The sequence below is a fragment of the Cornus florida genome, unplaced genomic scaffold, assembly GCF_030987335.1.
Source record: "Cornus florida cultivar Cherokee Brave unplaced genomic scaffold, ASM3098733v1 CherokeeBrave_3.0.0_Hap2_Chr10, whole genome shotgun sequence".
NCBI classification, from domain to species: domain Eukaryota; kingdom Viridiplantae; phylum Streptophyta; class Magnoliopsida; order Cornales; family Cornaceae; genus Cornus; species Cornus florida.
Genome location: NW_026775580.1, coordinates 40,595,664 through 40,611,347, shown reverse-complemented (window position 1 = coordinate 40,611,347; position 15,684 = coordinate 40,595,664). Strand labels below are relative to the sequence as shown.

General features: G+C 34.7%; 1 protein-coding gene across 1 annotated transcript; it reads left to right on the top strand.

Annotated features, from left to right (window-relative positions):
* The first annotated feature begins 501 nt into the window (after nt 1-501).
* LOC132279740 (cytochrome P450 CYP82D47-like) lies at nt 502-3,959 on the top strand. The gene is made up of 2 exons (XM_059781777.1): nt 502-1,528; nt 2,920-3,959. Exons 1-2 carry the CDS (start codon nt 581-583, stop codon nt 3,550-3,552), a joined length of 1,581 nt encoding a protein of 526 aa, XP_059637760.1. The 5' UTR covers nt 502-580; the 3' UTR covers nt 3,553-3,959.
* The last annotated feature ends 11,725 nt before the right edge of the window (nt 3,960-15,684 follow it).

The following is a 15,684-nucleotide window of genomic DNA, read 5'->3' as shown; positions in this document are numbered from 1 at the left end:
TTCGTGAGAATGGGCAGCCCCCTGGTCAGATGATGCCTTTGTCACTTGTCAGTAAACAAAGCAATTAACATTGAGACAATTATGAACCGTATAATGAGTCTTCTGATCTTGAACCTTTTCTATATTGTAATTATTTTTTAAAAACAAAGTGAACAATGGACTAGGACAAAAGGAATTATAAATTCCAGTGTCCTTTTCGGTTTTTGAGCAATGAACTACGGACTAAGACAAGGTCACAGGCCCAAAAATTTTCTTATTGGGAGGTGCATCAAAAGCTCATCAATGACGAAAGCATGTAACGAATTTCCAAAAAGAAAAAATAAATAAAACAATGGTGAAGCATGAGCATGCGTATGTATTCAGCACCACTGAAATAAAATATGTAAAGAAAAAACTTTGTTAAGAAATTTGTATAGAAAAAAAGGAATTTGACTTTCTTTAATATATTTAAATATTCAAAATAAACAGGAGTTTCTTCATTGTCATATGTGAAAACGAATATTGTTCTGTGGTTTCTTATACAGTCCTGATTAATTCATTGCTCCATGCCCACCAAAGTAACACTCAAAAACAAGAATACATGGAGTTTCTTCTTTCACTCACAACAACTACAATTGTTAGCCTCTTTGTTGTTGTACTCTTTATCTATTTGTTTTCCATATCAAAAAAGATTAGTAAGAGAAACATTACACAGAACAGAGATGCACCGGGAGCTGCCGGTGCATGGCCTCTGATGGGTCACCTCCATCTCTTAGGAGGCTCTCAATTGCCACACAGAACCCTAGGTTCAATGGCTGACAAGTACGGGCCAATCTTCACCATAAAGCTCGGGGTAAACCGAGCATTAGTAGTCAGTGATTGGGAGATAGCTAAAGAATGTTTCACCACGAACGACAGGGTCTTCGCCAACCGTCCAAGGTCTCTAGCAGTGGAGCTCTTGGGGTACAACTATGCCATGTTTGGTTTGAGTCCTTACTGCCATTACTGGCGCCAAATCCGGAAGATTGTCATGCTCGAGCTTCTATCCAACCGCCTGCTTGACATGCTACGACATGTCAGAGTGTCAGAGTTAAGAACAGCCATAAGAGAGGTGTATGAGTTATGGGTTCAGAAAAGAAGTGTTACTAATGTGGTGAAATTGGATATGAAGCGATGGTTCGGGAATTTAACCCTAAATATGATGGTTAGGATTCTTGTAGGGAAGCGATATTCGGGTGATGAGGAACGATTTGGAAAGGCCATCATAGAGTTCTTTGAATTGCTGGGGGCGTTTGTGGTGTCTGATTCGATGCCTTTTCTGAGGTGTTTGGATTTGGGAGTGTACGAGAAGGCCATGAAGAAGACAGCAAAAGAAATGGACCATATAGCTGAAGGTTGGTTACAGGAGCATAAAAGAAAGAGAGATTTTGGGATGGTGAAGAGTAATCAACAAGACTTCATGGATGTGATGCTGTCCATTCTTGAATATAGCGGACCTGAAGAACTTCCCGGTTATGATGCTGATACAGTCATTAAAGCTACATGCCTGGTAAGTTGATTTAGATTTAGATGGTATATATGTTGCTAGATTTTAGCAGTTTCAACAAACTCCAATTCATAATTAGAAGGTGTTAGAAGTCTACTCATAAAGTATTAGGTCTAAGATTCTATTCTCGGTGTGAATAATTTTACGGGGACAACGTCCATGAGTCAACGTCCCACAATATTCCGGGATTAATTGGGGCAAAGCCTCATATATCCCAGTTGAGAAAACAGAAGAAGAAAAAACAAGCTCAAATTTATTTTGGTTAAGTTGATTTAGAGCATGTTAAAGGAATTGTCTAATGCTAGCTGGAGCATTATTTTAAAAAGGTAAATGCCGGAACATGAAGCATAACCAAAATCACTTCATTTTTTTTTTTCTCCTTCAAACTCTATCTGAACTAGGGTGCCCTCACTATAGATGCTTTAAGTTTTTACAATTTCACATTAAAACACGTCACATGTGGCAGTTGATAGCTCTAGCTTTGTTTTTTTGGTAGTAATTCTAGCTTTCTCAAAGCTGGGTAATGTATTTTTACTTATCCGGGGGGAAAAAAGAAGAAGTTAATGTATTATTATTATTATTATTATTTTTTGCCCCCTTTTTTTCAGTCTTTGGTGTGTTCAGAAATGACTTACAATGAATGAATACCTATCAGCAAGCAATTTGAAGATTCTATTTCCGATTTAGTACATTACAGATATTATGGTGCTTCATGTAAAATTTTACATGTACATACATTTTCATTATATATATATATATATTTCACGTCTTTTTCTTTAGTAAAATAATCATACATATTCATTAGATATATATATATATATATATATATATATATATATATATTTCACGTCTTTTTCTTTCTCGTATTCACGTCTTTTTGCTTAACACTTCCAAAAATAAAAATTAATAAAAAATTAATAAAAGATATGGTGGCTTTTACATCAATGGATTTGATCATCTTTGTTTTCTTCTTTGACTTTAAAAAATATATATATGATGATCAGTACATGATATCACAAAATAGACTTCAATATTGAGTATACATATGCTTCCAAAAGTACAAATTGATCCCAGTGCTGATCATCTTGTTTAACCTGTTCAACTGCCTAGTTATTAACTAATTAATTATTACTTTATCTTTTCTTTCTATCATAAAAAAACAAAAAGGGGTAAAATGTTAAATTACAAAATTGAGGCTAATTAATTTGACACATCCTGGTGTAACCTGCCCATCTTTAATCCATACCTCTGTCCAAGTCAAAATTAATGTCACTGTCTAGTTTGAGCTTTGAACATGCCACTGTCTCATGGTTGTTGTGTAGGTAAATTCTGAGCTATATATATATATATATATATATATATATATATATATATATATGAACTTATATATGCAGGCAATTCTAACAGGGGGCACTGACACTACAACTGTCACTCTAACATGGGCTCTCTCATTGCTTCTAAACAATCGACATGTTCTTAAAAAGGTTCAAGATGAGCTCCATGTTCACATTGGAAGAGAACGGCTAGTGGACGAGACGGATGTCAAGAACTTAGTCTATCTCCAAGCGGTCCTCAAAGAAACGTTGCGTTTGTACCCAGCCGGACCACTCTCCATACCACACGAGTCCATAGAGGACTGCATTCTGGGTGGCTACAACATTCCGAAGGGCACACGACTATTAGTAAACCTATGGAAAATACACCGCGATCCTCGTGTATGGTCCGATCCAAACGAGTTTCGACCTGAGAGATTCTTAACCAGCCACAAGGATGTCGATGTTAGAGGGCAGCATTTCGAGTTGATACCATTTGGGAGTGGAAGAAGAATGTGTCCGGGAATATCTTTGGGCCTCCAAGTCATGCAACTCACCCTGGCTAGTTTGGTTCATGGGTTTGAATTTGGGACTCCTTTCGATGAACCAGTAGATATGACTGAGAGCTTTGGGCTAACCAACCTCAAAGCCACCCCATCGGAGGTCATTCTCATCCCTCGTTTGCCTGCTAACCTATATATATATAATAGCTAGGTACACAAGGTGAGATGTTAGGAAATGATTAATTACTTGCGAACATTGTCTGCATGTGTGCAAGTGGTTCATGGTTGGTTGAATATGGACCAGTGAGCATGTGTGCAAGTGGCTCCTGGGTGGTTTGAATATGGACCAGTGAGCATGTGTGCAAGTGGCTCCTGGGTGGTTTGAATATGGACCAGTGACAATAAATATGGGTCTCTATCTTAGAGATGCATATAACATTCTTGGATGATCTCTATCTTAGATGCATATTTTTTTTTTAAGAAATTTTTTGTTTTTTTATTCTATAAATCAATGGAATATATATATATATATACACACAAAGGTGCAGAGCACCAAACCACAATAAAGAGACAGAACACATGAACCGGGGCATCAACCAGATTATGTTATAAATTAAATGGCCGGACTAACTCAGAATGTTTTGTTCCACACCATTTGAGTGGTTTATTTTGCTTTCCCAAAAACCTATAGGGCTTTCCTAAATACAAAGTATTTTCTAAGTAACTTTCAGTCACACACTTAGATACATAGACATAAGATAAAAGACGACTAAATAGGACATCATATTTAAAATAAAGATAAACATGCATTACAATTTAAATTTAATTTCAGCACTCCCGCTTCCCTTAATGCCATGTTATAACACCCAACAACTTTCTAAAGTATTGAAATTTATCTCTTGAAAGTCTTTGGTGAAGATGTCCGCAATTTGGTCTTTGATCCAGCAATATTTTAGTTGAATCTCTTCATCCTCCATCACATCTGTCATAAAGTGATGCTTGACGGAAATACGTCTTGTACGGTTATGGAAGACGGGATTCTTGTCATAGCAATTACGAATTTGTTGTCACACGCACAAATTGGAGTACGTAGCTTCACCTTGCTTCTCACCAACAATTGCTAAAATTTTCCTTATCCATATTGCTTGTGAAGTTGCCAATGATGCTGAAATATACTCAGCCTCGATAGAAGGGCGCACCACAATTTGTTGTTGCTTAGATGTGTATGAAAATATACCCGAACCTTTTTGACTTTTATGAGCAATATAACCTAGTCAACATTTCAATGATTTTCAATCAATTTCTTCAGAGATGAACTAGTGCACGTGGAGATATGAACTTAAGAGATTCAAATCTAAAAATCACATAAACATAGCAAATTATTTTTCATTATATAGATTACAAACCAATAATCTATTTTGTCAAATCATCATGTGTCTCAATTTGCATTCAAGAACAAATCATAAATTCAATTGCAAGAATTTTTCACGTACGTCATCAAGAAAAATATAATCATTGTTTTCCCAAAATCCCAAGCAAACCATAAACTACCAAAAAGTGATCCAATGGCAAACATATATTCAATAAACACAATCTGTGGTCACTTAACCATCCTAGGACTTAGTTAGAGGGTTTTGTATTCAATGACCTATTGGAAACTAGTTCCATAGAATCAACCGACACATAGTTTGTGAGATATCTTTTTATTATTGGCAAATTTCTGTAACAAAACAAGTCTTAGTCGAGTTGTAATTTTAGTTACCATATTGGCATCGACTGCGGAGTACTGTTGATCATCGAAAAGGAAAGAACAACACATAAGGATATCTTTTCCCACTTAGGACATAATTACCTACATGGTATAATTTCAGAGTTCCAAAAATACAGAAAATCCAAGTTCAAGTTAGATTCTGTCAAGTGGGAACTGGTACCTGCATGTGGGAACCGGTTCCAGAAGCTGAGATTCAAGAAAATCTTTTTGTCCTTTGGGAACCAGTACCAAGATTGGGAATCGGTTCTAGAAATCCTGTTTGCAAAAGGTTTCCAGTTTCCTTGTTCTGTTTAATTCCCTTTTGATCCAACTTTCCTTTCAAGTCTTCTGCACGAAATTTCTTTTATTTTCAGAAGGAATAAGACTTTGTAAACCTCTATATAAACCATGTCACACACATAGGCTTGGTACGGCTTTTGTTCTACAAATTCATTATTCTTAAAAGTCTTAGAAAAGATTATTTTTGCAGAAAATCAGAGTTAATTTTTCTGTCATCTTTCTAGAACACATACACATAAACACATAGAGAGTTTAGAATTATGGTGTTCAAATCCTGACTGTGATCATACAGTTGCATCTACATCGATCAGACAAAAATAAATTTTCTTCTACATCAAGTTCAGAAAGTTGAAGAATAGAAGTAAAAGCAATCAAACTTTTCAAAGGGTTAGAGCATTCGAGGAGTGTTGTCTACTCTACCTATTACTCTTCTATAAATATCAAGCATAAGCCTGAGGTCAAGTTGCTTCTGGACGAGGAGTCGCAAAGCTAGAGGATTGTCAGTAGTTGGTATTTCGTAGAGTAATAGGGTGTGAGCCAGAGTTAAAGTTCAGTGTACTTTATTTCAAGCATTGTAGATCGGTTTACTTTGGACTGCACAGTTCACGAGGTTTTTTCCATAACAGTTGACATATTTTATTAACTGGAGTTTCTTCGCTAAAATCCTGGTGTCATCTCTAACTTTACTTTACTTGATTTTATATTACATGATATTAATTTATAAATTGCTAAAATAAAGAAAGTTGGTAAAGACACAGATCTGTTTTAAAATAATCAAAACTTTCTAAGTACATTCCGCTACGTACGACTCACATAGTTGACTAACTCTTCTTTCTTAATCCAACAGTCTTCACTTTTAATTTTTGAGAAGGTTTTTCATTTTGACTTTCTTCTCATGCAAATTCTTAACCTTAAAATTTTTTGGTGAAATAAAATTTTGATTCTCCTTAGCATGCATCCTATTCTTAGCATGAAACCCATGAGAATGAATGTCAAAAAAACTTTTCTTCTTCCTGCAAAAACAATAATGTTGGCTATGTCTAATTCTACCACAAAAAGTACAATGCAACACATTAGGCACATATGACATATTAGAATGCAATGAATCAACCAAAATAGGATCTGGAATGTTCTTATTAACAGGTTTCACAAAGATTGTTTTACCCTAATTACTAGATAAGCCCTTAACAAATCCTAAGCTTGTTTTATCATTCACATTCTTACTAATATTTATCATCTTATTCAGTTTGACTTATCCACAAGTAAAAGCAATCAATTTCTCTTGTGATTTCTTTACTTCAATATCAAGAAATTCAATTCTAAAAACAAAAGAATCTTTCACAGAGTTAGCTATATATACCTCACCTTCAAGATATTTGACTTTTTCGATCTTTGAGATCAGAGATAAGGGAATTGCTTTCAATGACTCTCAATTTACCTTCATTACCTTGTTTTTTCAGTTCATCTTTCTCTTCTTTGGCTTGAATAAGTTCTTTTGTTGACTTCTTGATAGCCAATTTAACTTTCATAGTTTTTGCAAACATTCTTTTCAGTAACTCTTCATCAATCTCATCCTCTTAAACCTAGTCATCATGGAATTTACTATCTTCATTGTCTGAAATATTATAATCAGACAAAGTAACAAAATGAGGACCTTTATCAAGAAAAATAACAAAAGAAAAATCATGGCAATCATCATGAAATGATTCATTATCACTGGGACTAATATTCTCATAAACTGAAGCTTTCATTGTTTTTCTTGTCTTCCTATCCTTTGTATCTTTCTTAGGACTAGGACAAATAGTCGAAGTGTGACCTTTGCCACCACAATTCCAGCAAGTAAGTTTAGTTTCTTTTGACTATTCTCCTTTATTTTCATTCATCTTAAAAGTTGAACCCTTGTCAAAATTACGAGGATTGGCCTCATTGCCATTCCTTCTCCTTTGTTTTTGCAAAAATTGATTAAATTGTCTAGTTATGAATGCCATATCTTCATTAAAATTATCATCAACTGTGTTTTCAACTTTAGTTGACTTTAAAGCCAGATTTTTTTCTTTTTGACTTTGACTAAAATTTTGCATCTTAAAATTTTTTAGAGGACCAACAACCTCATATACTTTAGCACTAGACAAATCCTAATGTTCAGTGATGGTTTCTACCCTAATATGAAATCTATTAGGTAAAGATCTCAAGATTTTCTAACACATTTTCTTATCACTAACTATTTTGTCTAAGTGATGAAGTTTTGAAATAATTTCAAAAAGACTAGAATAAAAGTCAGAAAAAGTTTCATCTTCTTTCATCACAATATTCCCAAACTTGTGAGAGAGCATTTGAATTTTGGATAACTTTACTTTTGATGTTCCTTCATGAGTAACCTATAAAATATCCCAAGCGGCTGTAGTAGTTTTACAATAAAAAATTATTGCATACAAAGATTTTCCATTAGCATCATTACGCTTAGTCTCAAGTGCAGTATAAGTGAAGGTGTCCTTCAAACCCTGAACAATCTTACCATCCTGTCTTTTTTCCTCAGTCGAAGGTGTATAGCGTGTCTCAACAATAGCCTAGACTTTACCTCCTGAATTTTCCAAATAAGCTCTCATCTTTGATTTCCAAACATTCTAATTGTCTTCTTCGAATAAAGGACCACGTTGATTAAATCCACCCTCTTTCAAAACATAAGACATAATTAAAGTATTTTTGAAAAAAAAACAAAAACCTTCCACTAGGATTAAATCAATGTGTAAAGATTGGCTCTGATACCAATTGTGAGTTGTGCAGCGGAATAGGTTGTGGAAAGTTTGAGTTTTATTTTATTAAAAATTGTTTTGAGAGAGGAATTAATCACGTGTTTCTTTATCCAATTTACTCTACTAAAATTATTGGTTATTTAAACAATCACACAAATTGAAAGCAAGTAAAGTTTAGAGTGACACCAGATTTTAGCGAGGAAACCAATTGGAAAACCCTGAGGTTTTGTGCACTATCCCAAGCATAAAAAGATCCACTATGTATGAAACAAAGTACATCAAACTTTGATTCATACTGAAACCCCTTCGCTCTACTAAGACTCAATCCGCTGAACGTCCTTGACTTTGCGACTTCCCGTTTAACAACTCTCGACTTCAGACTTACGCCTCGAACCATGTGGAAGGATTACTAGTAGATCAACAACACTCCACAAATGCTTTGATCCCTTCAAAATGTGATATAAAATTCTTCTTAGTTGAATCTGAATCTAATGTAGAAAAAATAAGATCTGTTTTCTCTGATCTATGATGTCCCAGATTTTTCTGGATTTTCTTCTGTATTTTTTGGATTTTCAATTTTATTTTTTCTCAACGCCTCATGTTGCATGTCGTGCACTGATTAGTGTGTCGTGTGGGTATCAAGAGTCATTTAGGGCATTTATTTGAATTTAGAACTCTTAGAAATGCATTCAGAGTCATTTCGGACAGTTTTGAGTTTTGGACTGGGGGGATCTCGTGTGGGTTCAGGGTGGCCTAAGTGCACGGGAATGGTAAGGACCTAAATAAAAGATCATTGGAGGGCATTATTATTGCACTTTCGGTGGATTGTTGCCTTAAAGTAATTTTATGAAAGTTGCTTGGAGGAAGGGAGTAATTGGCTATAGAATTTGTGGTTAAGTTGTGTAATTAGTGAAAAGTTGAGATGGGGCTATATATATGAAATGTTTGGCAAACTAACCCCATTATTCATCATCTTCTTCACCTCATTTTCTCTCTCTACATCTAACCTTATATCACATCCATGTATAAGCTTTGAGAAGCTTCATTTTGAGGGCCTTAGCCTTTTATTTTGAGTATACCCAAGAAGGGAAAGTTGCTCCTCTTTTTCTCCTTTACACAACCATGGTGAGAAATTAAAGATTTGACCACATTGAGATTTTCAAAATTCCTAGGGCTTAGATTTGGAGTGAGGGCTAGTTAGAGAAGTTGTATGTCATCTCTTAATCTACACAATGATGGGAATTTGGAGGCCATTGGGGCACTTGAAAGTTTCGACCTAGGCTTAGGCTTGAGTTTTTGGGGTAGCTCCAAGAGGGAATATTGTTCCCCTTCTCTTCCTCTTACTTTTGATGGTTCAAGTTTTCAAATTGGTGGAGTTTCGGGGTTTGGAGCAAGCTAGGGTTTTGCATCCTTGAGGTAGGGGTTGTCTAACTTGTGTAATCCTAGGTTATTGTAATCAATTTCTTGTTTTCCCTTTGGAAACATACTTATTACGGTGTAATTTGAGGAATTTGTGTTTTAAGGTTTCAAGCATGATCTTTAGTTGTTTAATTTTTACTTGAATGGAAATTAATGCTACTTTTTGTATTATAGAACATGTGATGATTATGTGCTAAGTGTAATAATTTTGAAGACTGTATATCTTAAGTGTATGTTGTGTATTATATGTGGTTTGATTGAGGCAAATGATGAGTATTATAATGACCCGGTCATTTTACTTCTTTTCATTTTTTTCATTTTTACGGATTTTCTTTTTCCATTAATATTTTCTTTCGCGTAACCTCACTTTTCATGCTTAGAGTTGATTTTTGGCCTCACGTGCTTTCATTCCATTTGGTTTCCTTGAAAGGCGTAGCTTTACTTTTGAAGAAAAGCTTGCCGGTTGTTTCTTTTTTCCGCAGGGGCGTGGATATAAAGTTTCTTCAGAAACATTTTCGTTTTTTGAGGTGTTTTTCGTAAATATCTTTTGAAGATATTTTGTCTCAGAGGTTTTTAAGAAAGTATTTTTAGGAAGATATTTTTATTTGGGTCACTTATGCAATTATCCTTTTGTGTAGGGGCCTTTATGCAATTAATGAAAGTTAATTGCAAAATATCTATTTTGAGCTTGGATCCTAGCTCATACGGTATTCATTTCACATTTTGTTGAGTCGTGTACTCTTAGAATTGTCTTCTGGTCATTTTTCCCAGTTTTAAGGTTTTTGACCCTAGTTGCTACCGAACTTGCTCGGGGCCTATCTTTCTGTACGTGACTCGGTTTTTGATGTTGTTTCTTCCATTGTTCATTTTTTGTCATGATAGTGCTTTTTCATTCATGGACTTTTGCCGTTTGAGCACGTTTGGACAATTTTCACTTTTCGAGGCCGCGCGGGGCTTGTTTGGGGCACTTTTTGGAATTCTATAAAAAGAGGGATGAGAGAGAGAAAATCCTCTTAGTTGGCTGCTGGCCATTTCCTTTTCCTTGTTTTTCTTGTTTTTTTCATCCATTTGAACCCTTTAACCTTTGATTTTCCTTTGGCCATTGAAGGCATAAGTGTCGGCTTTGACGAGGCCTTCGATTCCAACCGATTGGAATCCCATTTTGGTTATTTTTTGAGTTCAAGATTTAGCTTAGGTTTGGATTTTTGTGTTGCATCAAGAGGGTTTGTTGTTCTCATTGTTGTCCCCGTCAAAACACCGAATTGGCATCGCATTCGGAAAGGTTCCGTTTTGGTGACTTTTGAGATTTCATCTTAAATTGAGGGAAAAGGTTGTTGTATGTTTATATCCTAAGTGTTTTTGGGGCCTAATATATATTGCTTATATGCTTGTTAAATCATAGTCTTGTATATAGATGGAAAGCCTTTGAAATGATTTAGGGTTTAATGATTTAAAAGCATGTTTAGTATATGTATGTGTATAGCTTGTTGAATTGTAGCTTACATAAATATTGTATAACTTGTTTTATGATTTAAAGCATGCCTAGCTCATATATATATATATTGTGTAGAGATATCATGATAATTAGTGGCTCATGGAATTATAGCTTATATGCATTATATAGCTTGTTTAATAATTCAATGCATTGGAAACATGTATATCTTTTCATTAGTAAATTGTTTCATTTACTAGGTTGCTTGATTCTAGAGACTTTTCATGTTGGGATGACAATCTCTTGTAGAATAATACATTTAATTACCTTTTGAGCATGTTACTAACTTGTTTCAGAATTAGTACTTATGGCCTCCTATAATGGTAATTTGGCTTAGCATGATATATGATATCATTGTCTTGTATAACTTGTTTAAATATATTTTATACAGGTATATTATTTATTTAGAATATCACAATTGTTTACTTTGAAAGCTTGTTACTAAATTAGAGCATATTTAGTACTTGTGGCTTAGGATGGTAACTTGACTTTGTTGTTATACGATATTCTTGTTTTATGTATAAATTGCATATTGAAGTTGTGACATTTTATATGCCATATAGACTTGGAACTTTAGGACATGGTTTGTGTGGCTTCAACCTTACTTGTGTACGGAACGTGATTTCTTGCATTATTTACTTGTATATAAGTTTTGAACTTGTTGATTTTGAAAAGCTTGTAAGGACTTGAAAAATTGTATGGCTAGGGCTTGGTCCTAGTATGGGAGGTACGAGTTCTCCTTATGTCATTAGAGTGCGCACTAGGCAGTACCTTATGAATTGTAATTATCTGGAATAACTTGCTTGGTCTAGCGACCACATGTCCTAGTCTTTCCACTACTTAATTTCGCATTTAATTCAAAGTTGTTAATCATGGATTACTTGTAGCTTGTGATTTGGTGCTTGTTTCATGTTTTCAAATTTATTTTAGTATACTTCAAATTATATACTTGCTTCGTGTATCTAAACCTCAATTAGTATACTTGAATTTGTATACTTGCTTTGTGTAATTAGACCTCATTTAGTATACTTGAACTTGTATACTTTCTTCGTGTATTTAAATTCCATCTAGTATACTTGCGCCTTGTATACCTACTTTTTGTATTTTGATTTCATTTAGTATACTTGGTCTTGTATACTTGCTTCGTGTATTTAAATTCCATCTAGTATACTTGCGCCTTGTATACTTACTTCTTGTATTTTGATTTCATTTAGTATACTTGGTCTTGTATACTTGTTTCATGCTTATTTTGTTTTAGCTTAGTATACTTATGTCTTGTATACTTGAATTACGTGTATTTCAATATTAATTGTATACTTGTGCATGTATACTTGTATATTGAATATTTTGTTCGAATATTGTTTAGTATACTTATAAGTGTATACTTATATGTGGTGCATTGCATTTCAATATTACTTTGTATACTTGAACATGTATACTTGTATATTGTCTTTTATTTCAATTGCTTGTGTAGCTTGAGATGATCCCTTAGTTCATCTTGGAACATAAAAGTTAGGAAAAATGACCCTTGTAATGATCTATATTGAACTTGCATGACACTTGAAACTTTAGGGTATACGTATGCACTTCTTCCTACGAGTAACATGTTTACTCACCCTAGTTGTTGGGATATTATTCTGGTACAGATACCTTGGTTTGGGATGCACAACATCCCTAGGTTACCTTGTTTATTTTAGAATACTTTGATGCATTTTCACAGCTATGCAAGTGTTAGCATATATCATTTTGCTTTCTTAAGTTGTAATGCATAGCAAGACTAAAATGTCACTTTTGCCTTGAAACTTATAATGTGTACCTAAGTACACTTTTTGACACTTATTTTATATGTATGATATATGGGCAAGGACTAAACTTCATTTGGAATTACATGTATGTACTAAATGTTAAAATTTACCTTTAAAGGGTATAATATGAAACTAAGGGTTTTGATATGTCGTTTTTGCCTCGGGATATGCGTTGTATAGACAAATTTACTTTTTGAGATTCATTTGATATGTATGAGGTGTGGCCAAGGGCTAAACACCACTTTGTTTACATTTATGCACTTTGGATTTGTAATTTTCCTTTGAAGGCAATATTATGAAATAAATGGTTTTAGTATGTCATTTTCAATTTGGATGGTGCAAAGTGTGCACAAGTACACTCTTTAGGACTCTTTTTATATGTATGACATGTGGCCAAGGGCCAAACGGTCATTTGAATGCATATATGTCCGTTGGTTACAAGTTTTCCTTTTAAATGACATTATTCACGCTTTTGAGGTTTGATAGGTCATATTTTGCGTCGGGGGTATTTTAAAGCCGTCGACCATTGTAGTGCGTCTTAATAGGTATATTATGTTTGCGTGCATAGTCACTTTTGCACAAAACCTCATCCTTAGTGAAATGAACCTCATATAGAGTCATTTTACACTTTTTTTACAAAATCTGGTTTAAGGGCGTTTTGGGGATTTTGATTTGAAAAATAAATTTCGGCATTGACATAGTCACTTAGAAAATGTGATTTTAAAGGGGGGGGGGGGGTTGTTCTTCTTTGTGTTTTTCCAAAAAAAAGTTTGTTTGAGTGTCTAGAATCAGTCGTAGATCTGGATTTTCTGGTGCGCGCAATTTTTTGGAGAAAAGTCTGATTTAAGGGGAATTTTGGGTATTTCACTTGAAAAATAAAAACTTCTTTTGACATGGTCATGTAGAAAACATATATATATATATATATATATATATATATATATATATATATTAGGGTAACTTCATAACTTTTTTTCAAAAAATGTCGTTTAAGCCCTCAAATTTGCTTTTAAATCCTAAGAATCAGTGCATGCCATAGGCAATGTCAGGGGGGCTGCAGCGTGCGGCGTGCGCTGTTGGCGCCCATGGTGCCCCCGTCTGGCCAGCCTTGATGCTCCGTTTTCAAATGGCCATATCTCCTTTGCTCGGACTCCGAATCAGGCAATTCTTGAGTCTATCATTATTTGTTTTTCATTGTCTATCCAATGGTGTGCTCAATGACATCCAAATCTTTTTGGAAATGACCATTTTTCCCCTAGGATTAAACTTGTCCTTTTTTAAAACTTCGTTTCCGCATCTTGTTATCTCTGAGTTCTGTAGCTTCGTGGAAAGTTATATTGGCGTCTTAGGGATGACGCACATCCCTAGAGACTTTGTTTTTGGGTGAAAAGACCATTCTGCCCTTGGGGTCATACTTAGTCTATTTTTAGCCCTAGCTTCCGTTTTCGTTCTCATTGAGTTCCGTAGCCTCATAGAATGTCGTTTAGGTTTCTTAGGGATGATGTACATCCCTAGAGACATTGCTTATGTTTTTGCTTTCGCATTTCAGATCTATTTTGAGTCATTTTTTGGGTCATCACAGGATGCACCGGGTTGTAAAACTAGGGCCGTCACAAGTATTATGAACAAAACCTTGTCTAGAATGCTAATTATATGATAACATGCTTATATAAACCTATCTCTTGTAATGAAGTTGAATGGTATAAGGTTTGGTTGCTTATATGAACCTCTTGTTGATATATGAGCAAACATATGCCTAATTTTCTAATTATAGTTGTTTATGGATGATGAAATGTATGGGTGCTCTAAAATTATTATAGTACATCTTCATGACGATAAGCGCTGAAAAGTGCACATTTTAACCCCAAGCTTAAGCATTCTAGGACTTTATTCTATCTTATTTTCCCATTTTAGTCTAATTTCATGTTATTTCCCTTTTCAGGCACTTATCCCCAAAATAAGTTAATTCAGCTGAATTAGAGCATAAAAGATGCATTCTCAAGCTTAGTAGAAGAAAGAAGCAAAGTAGAGGGAAAGTGGTGAAAAACAGCATTCTTCTATTAATCGAACCAATCTCAGATCGATCACATAGTGATCATTCCAACCATGCCAAGATGGATCGAGTCTCTTGTCATTATCCTCAGGAAATTTCCCTCTTCGATCTATCCAACATTCCTTCGATCGATCGAACATTTTTTATCTTATCCCCACCTACCACTTTTGTCCTTTTCCCAAAATATCCCAAAAATATCTCAACTTTGCCTTTATTTCAAAAAGGCATCACCTTAGTTCGATCGATCGAACCAACCTTATGATCAATCGAACCTCATCAACTGCAAGAAATACAGAGTTCCAGCCAATTAAAAGGTGTACTTGTGGTGCAATCATTTGGAGATCCTAGTGCACGAGGTCTGACCATTGGGTGTGACATTTGAGCTACTTATATAAGGATTTTAGCCATTTGGAACCAAATATGCAAGAGATACAACCATAAAGAGGAGTTTAGATATTAGAGCGAGAGAGATATATACACTATCTTGAAAGAGCTCTTCCACTCATCTAGGATTTCTACCAAGGAGAAGAAGACCATTTCTACCATGGAGCTAGATAGCCCTTGAGGGTTGGATGACATCATCAATGAGTGGCTAAACCATTCTCTTGGAGCTAGATATAGCCCTAAGCATGCCTCCTAGACTTTGATGCTTTGTAATTAAAGGGGATTTCTGTTGTAATGTTTGTCTTGACTTTTGATATATATATAAATCTTGTTTTTACAATGATTTGTGTAGTTTAATACTTCCAATTGATCATTTAATTCTATTCA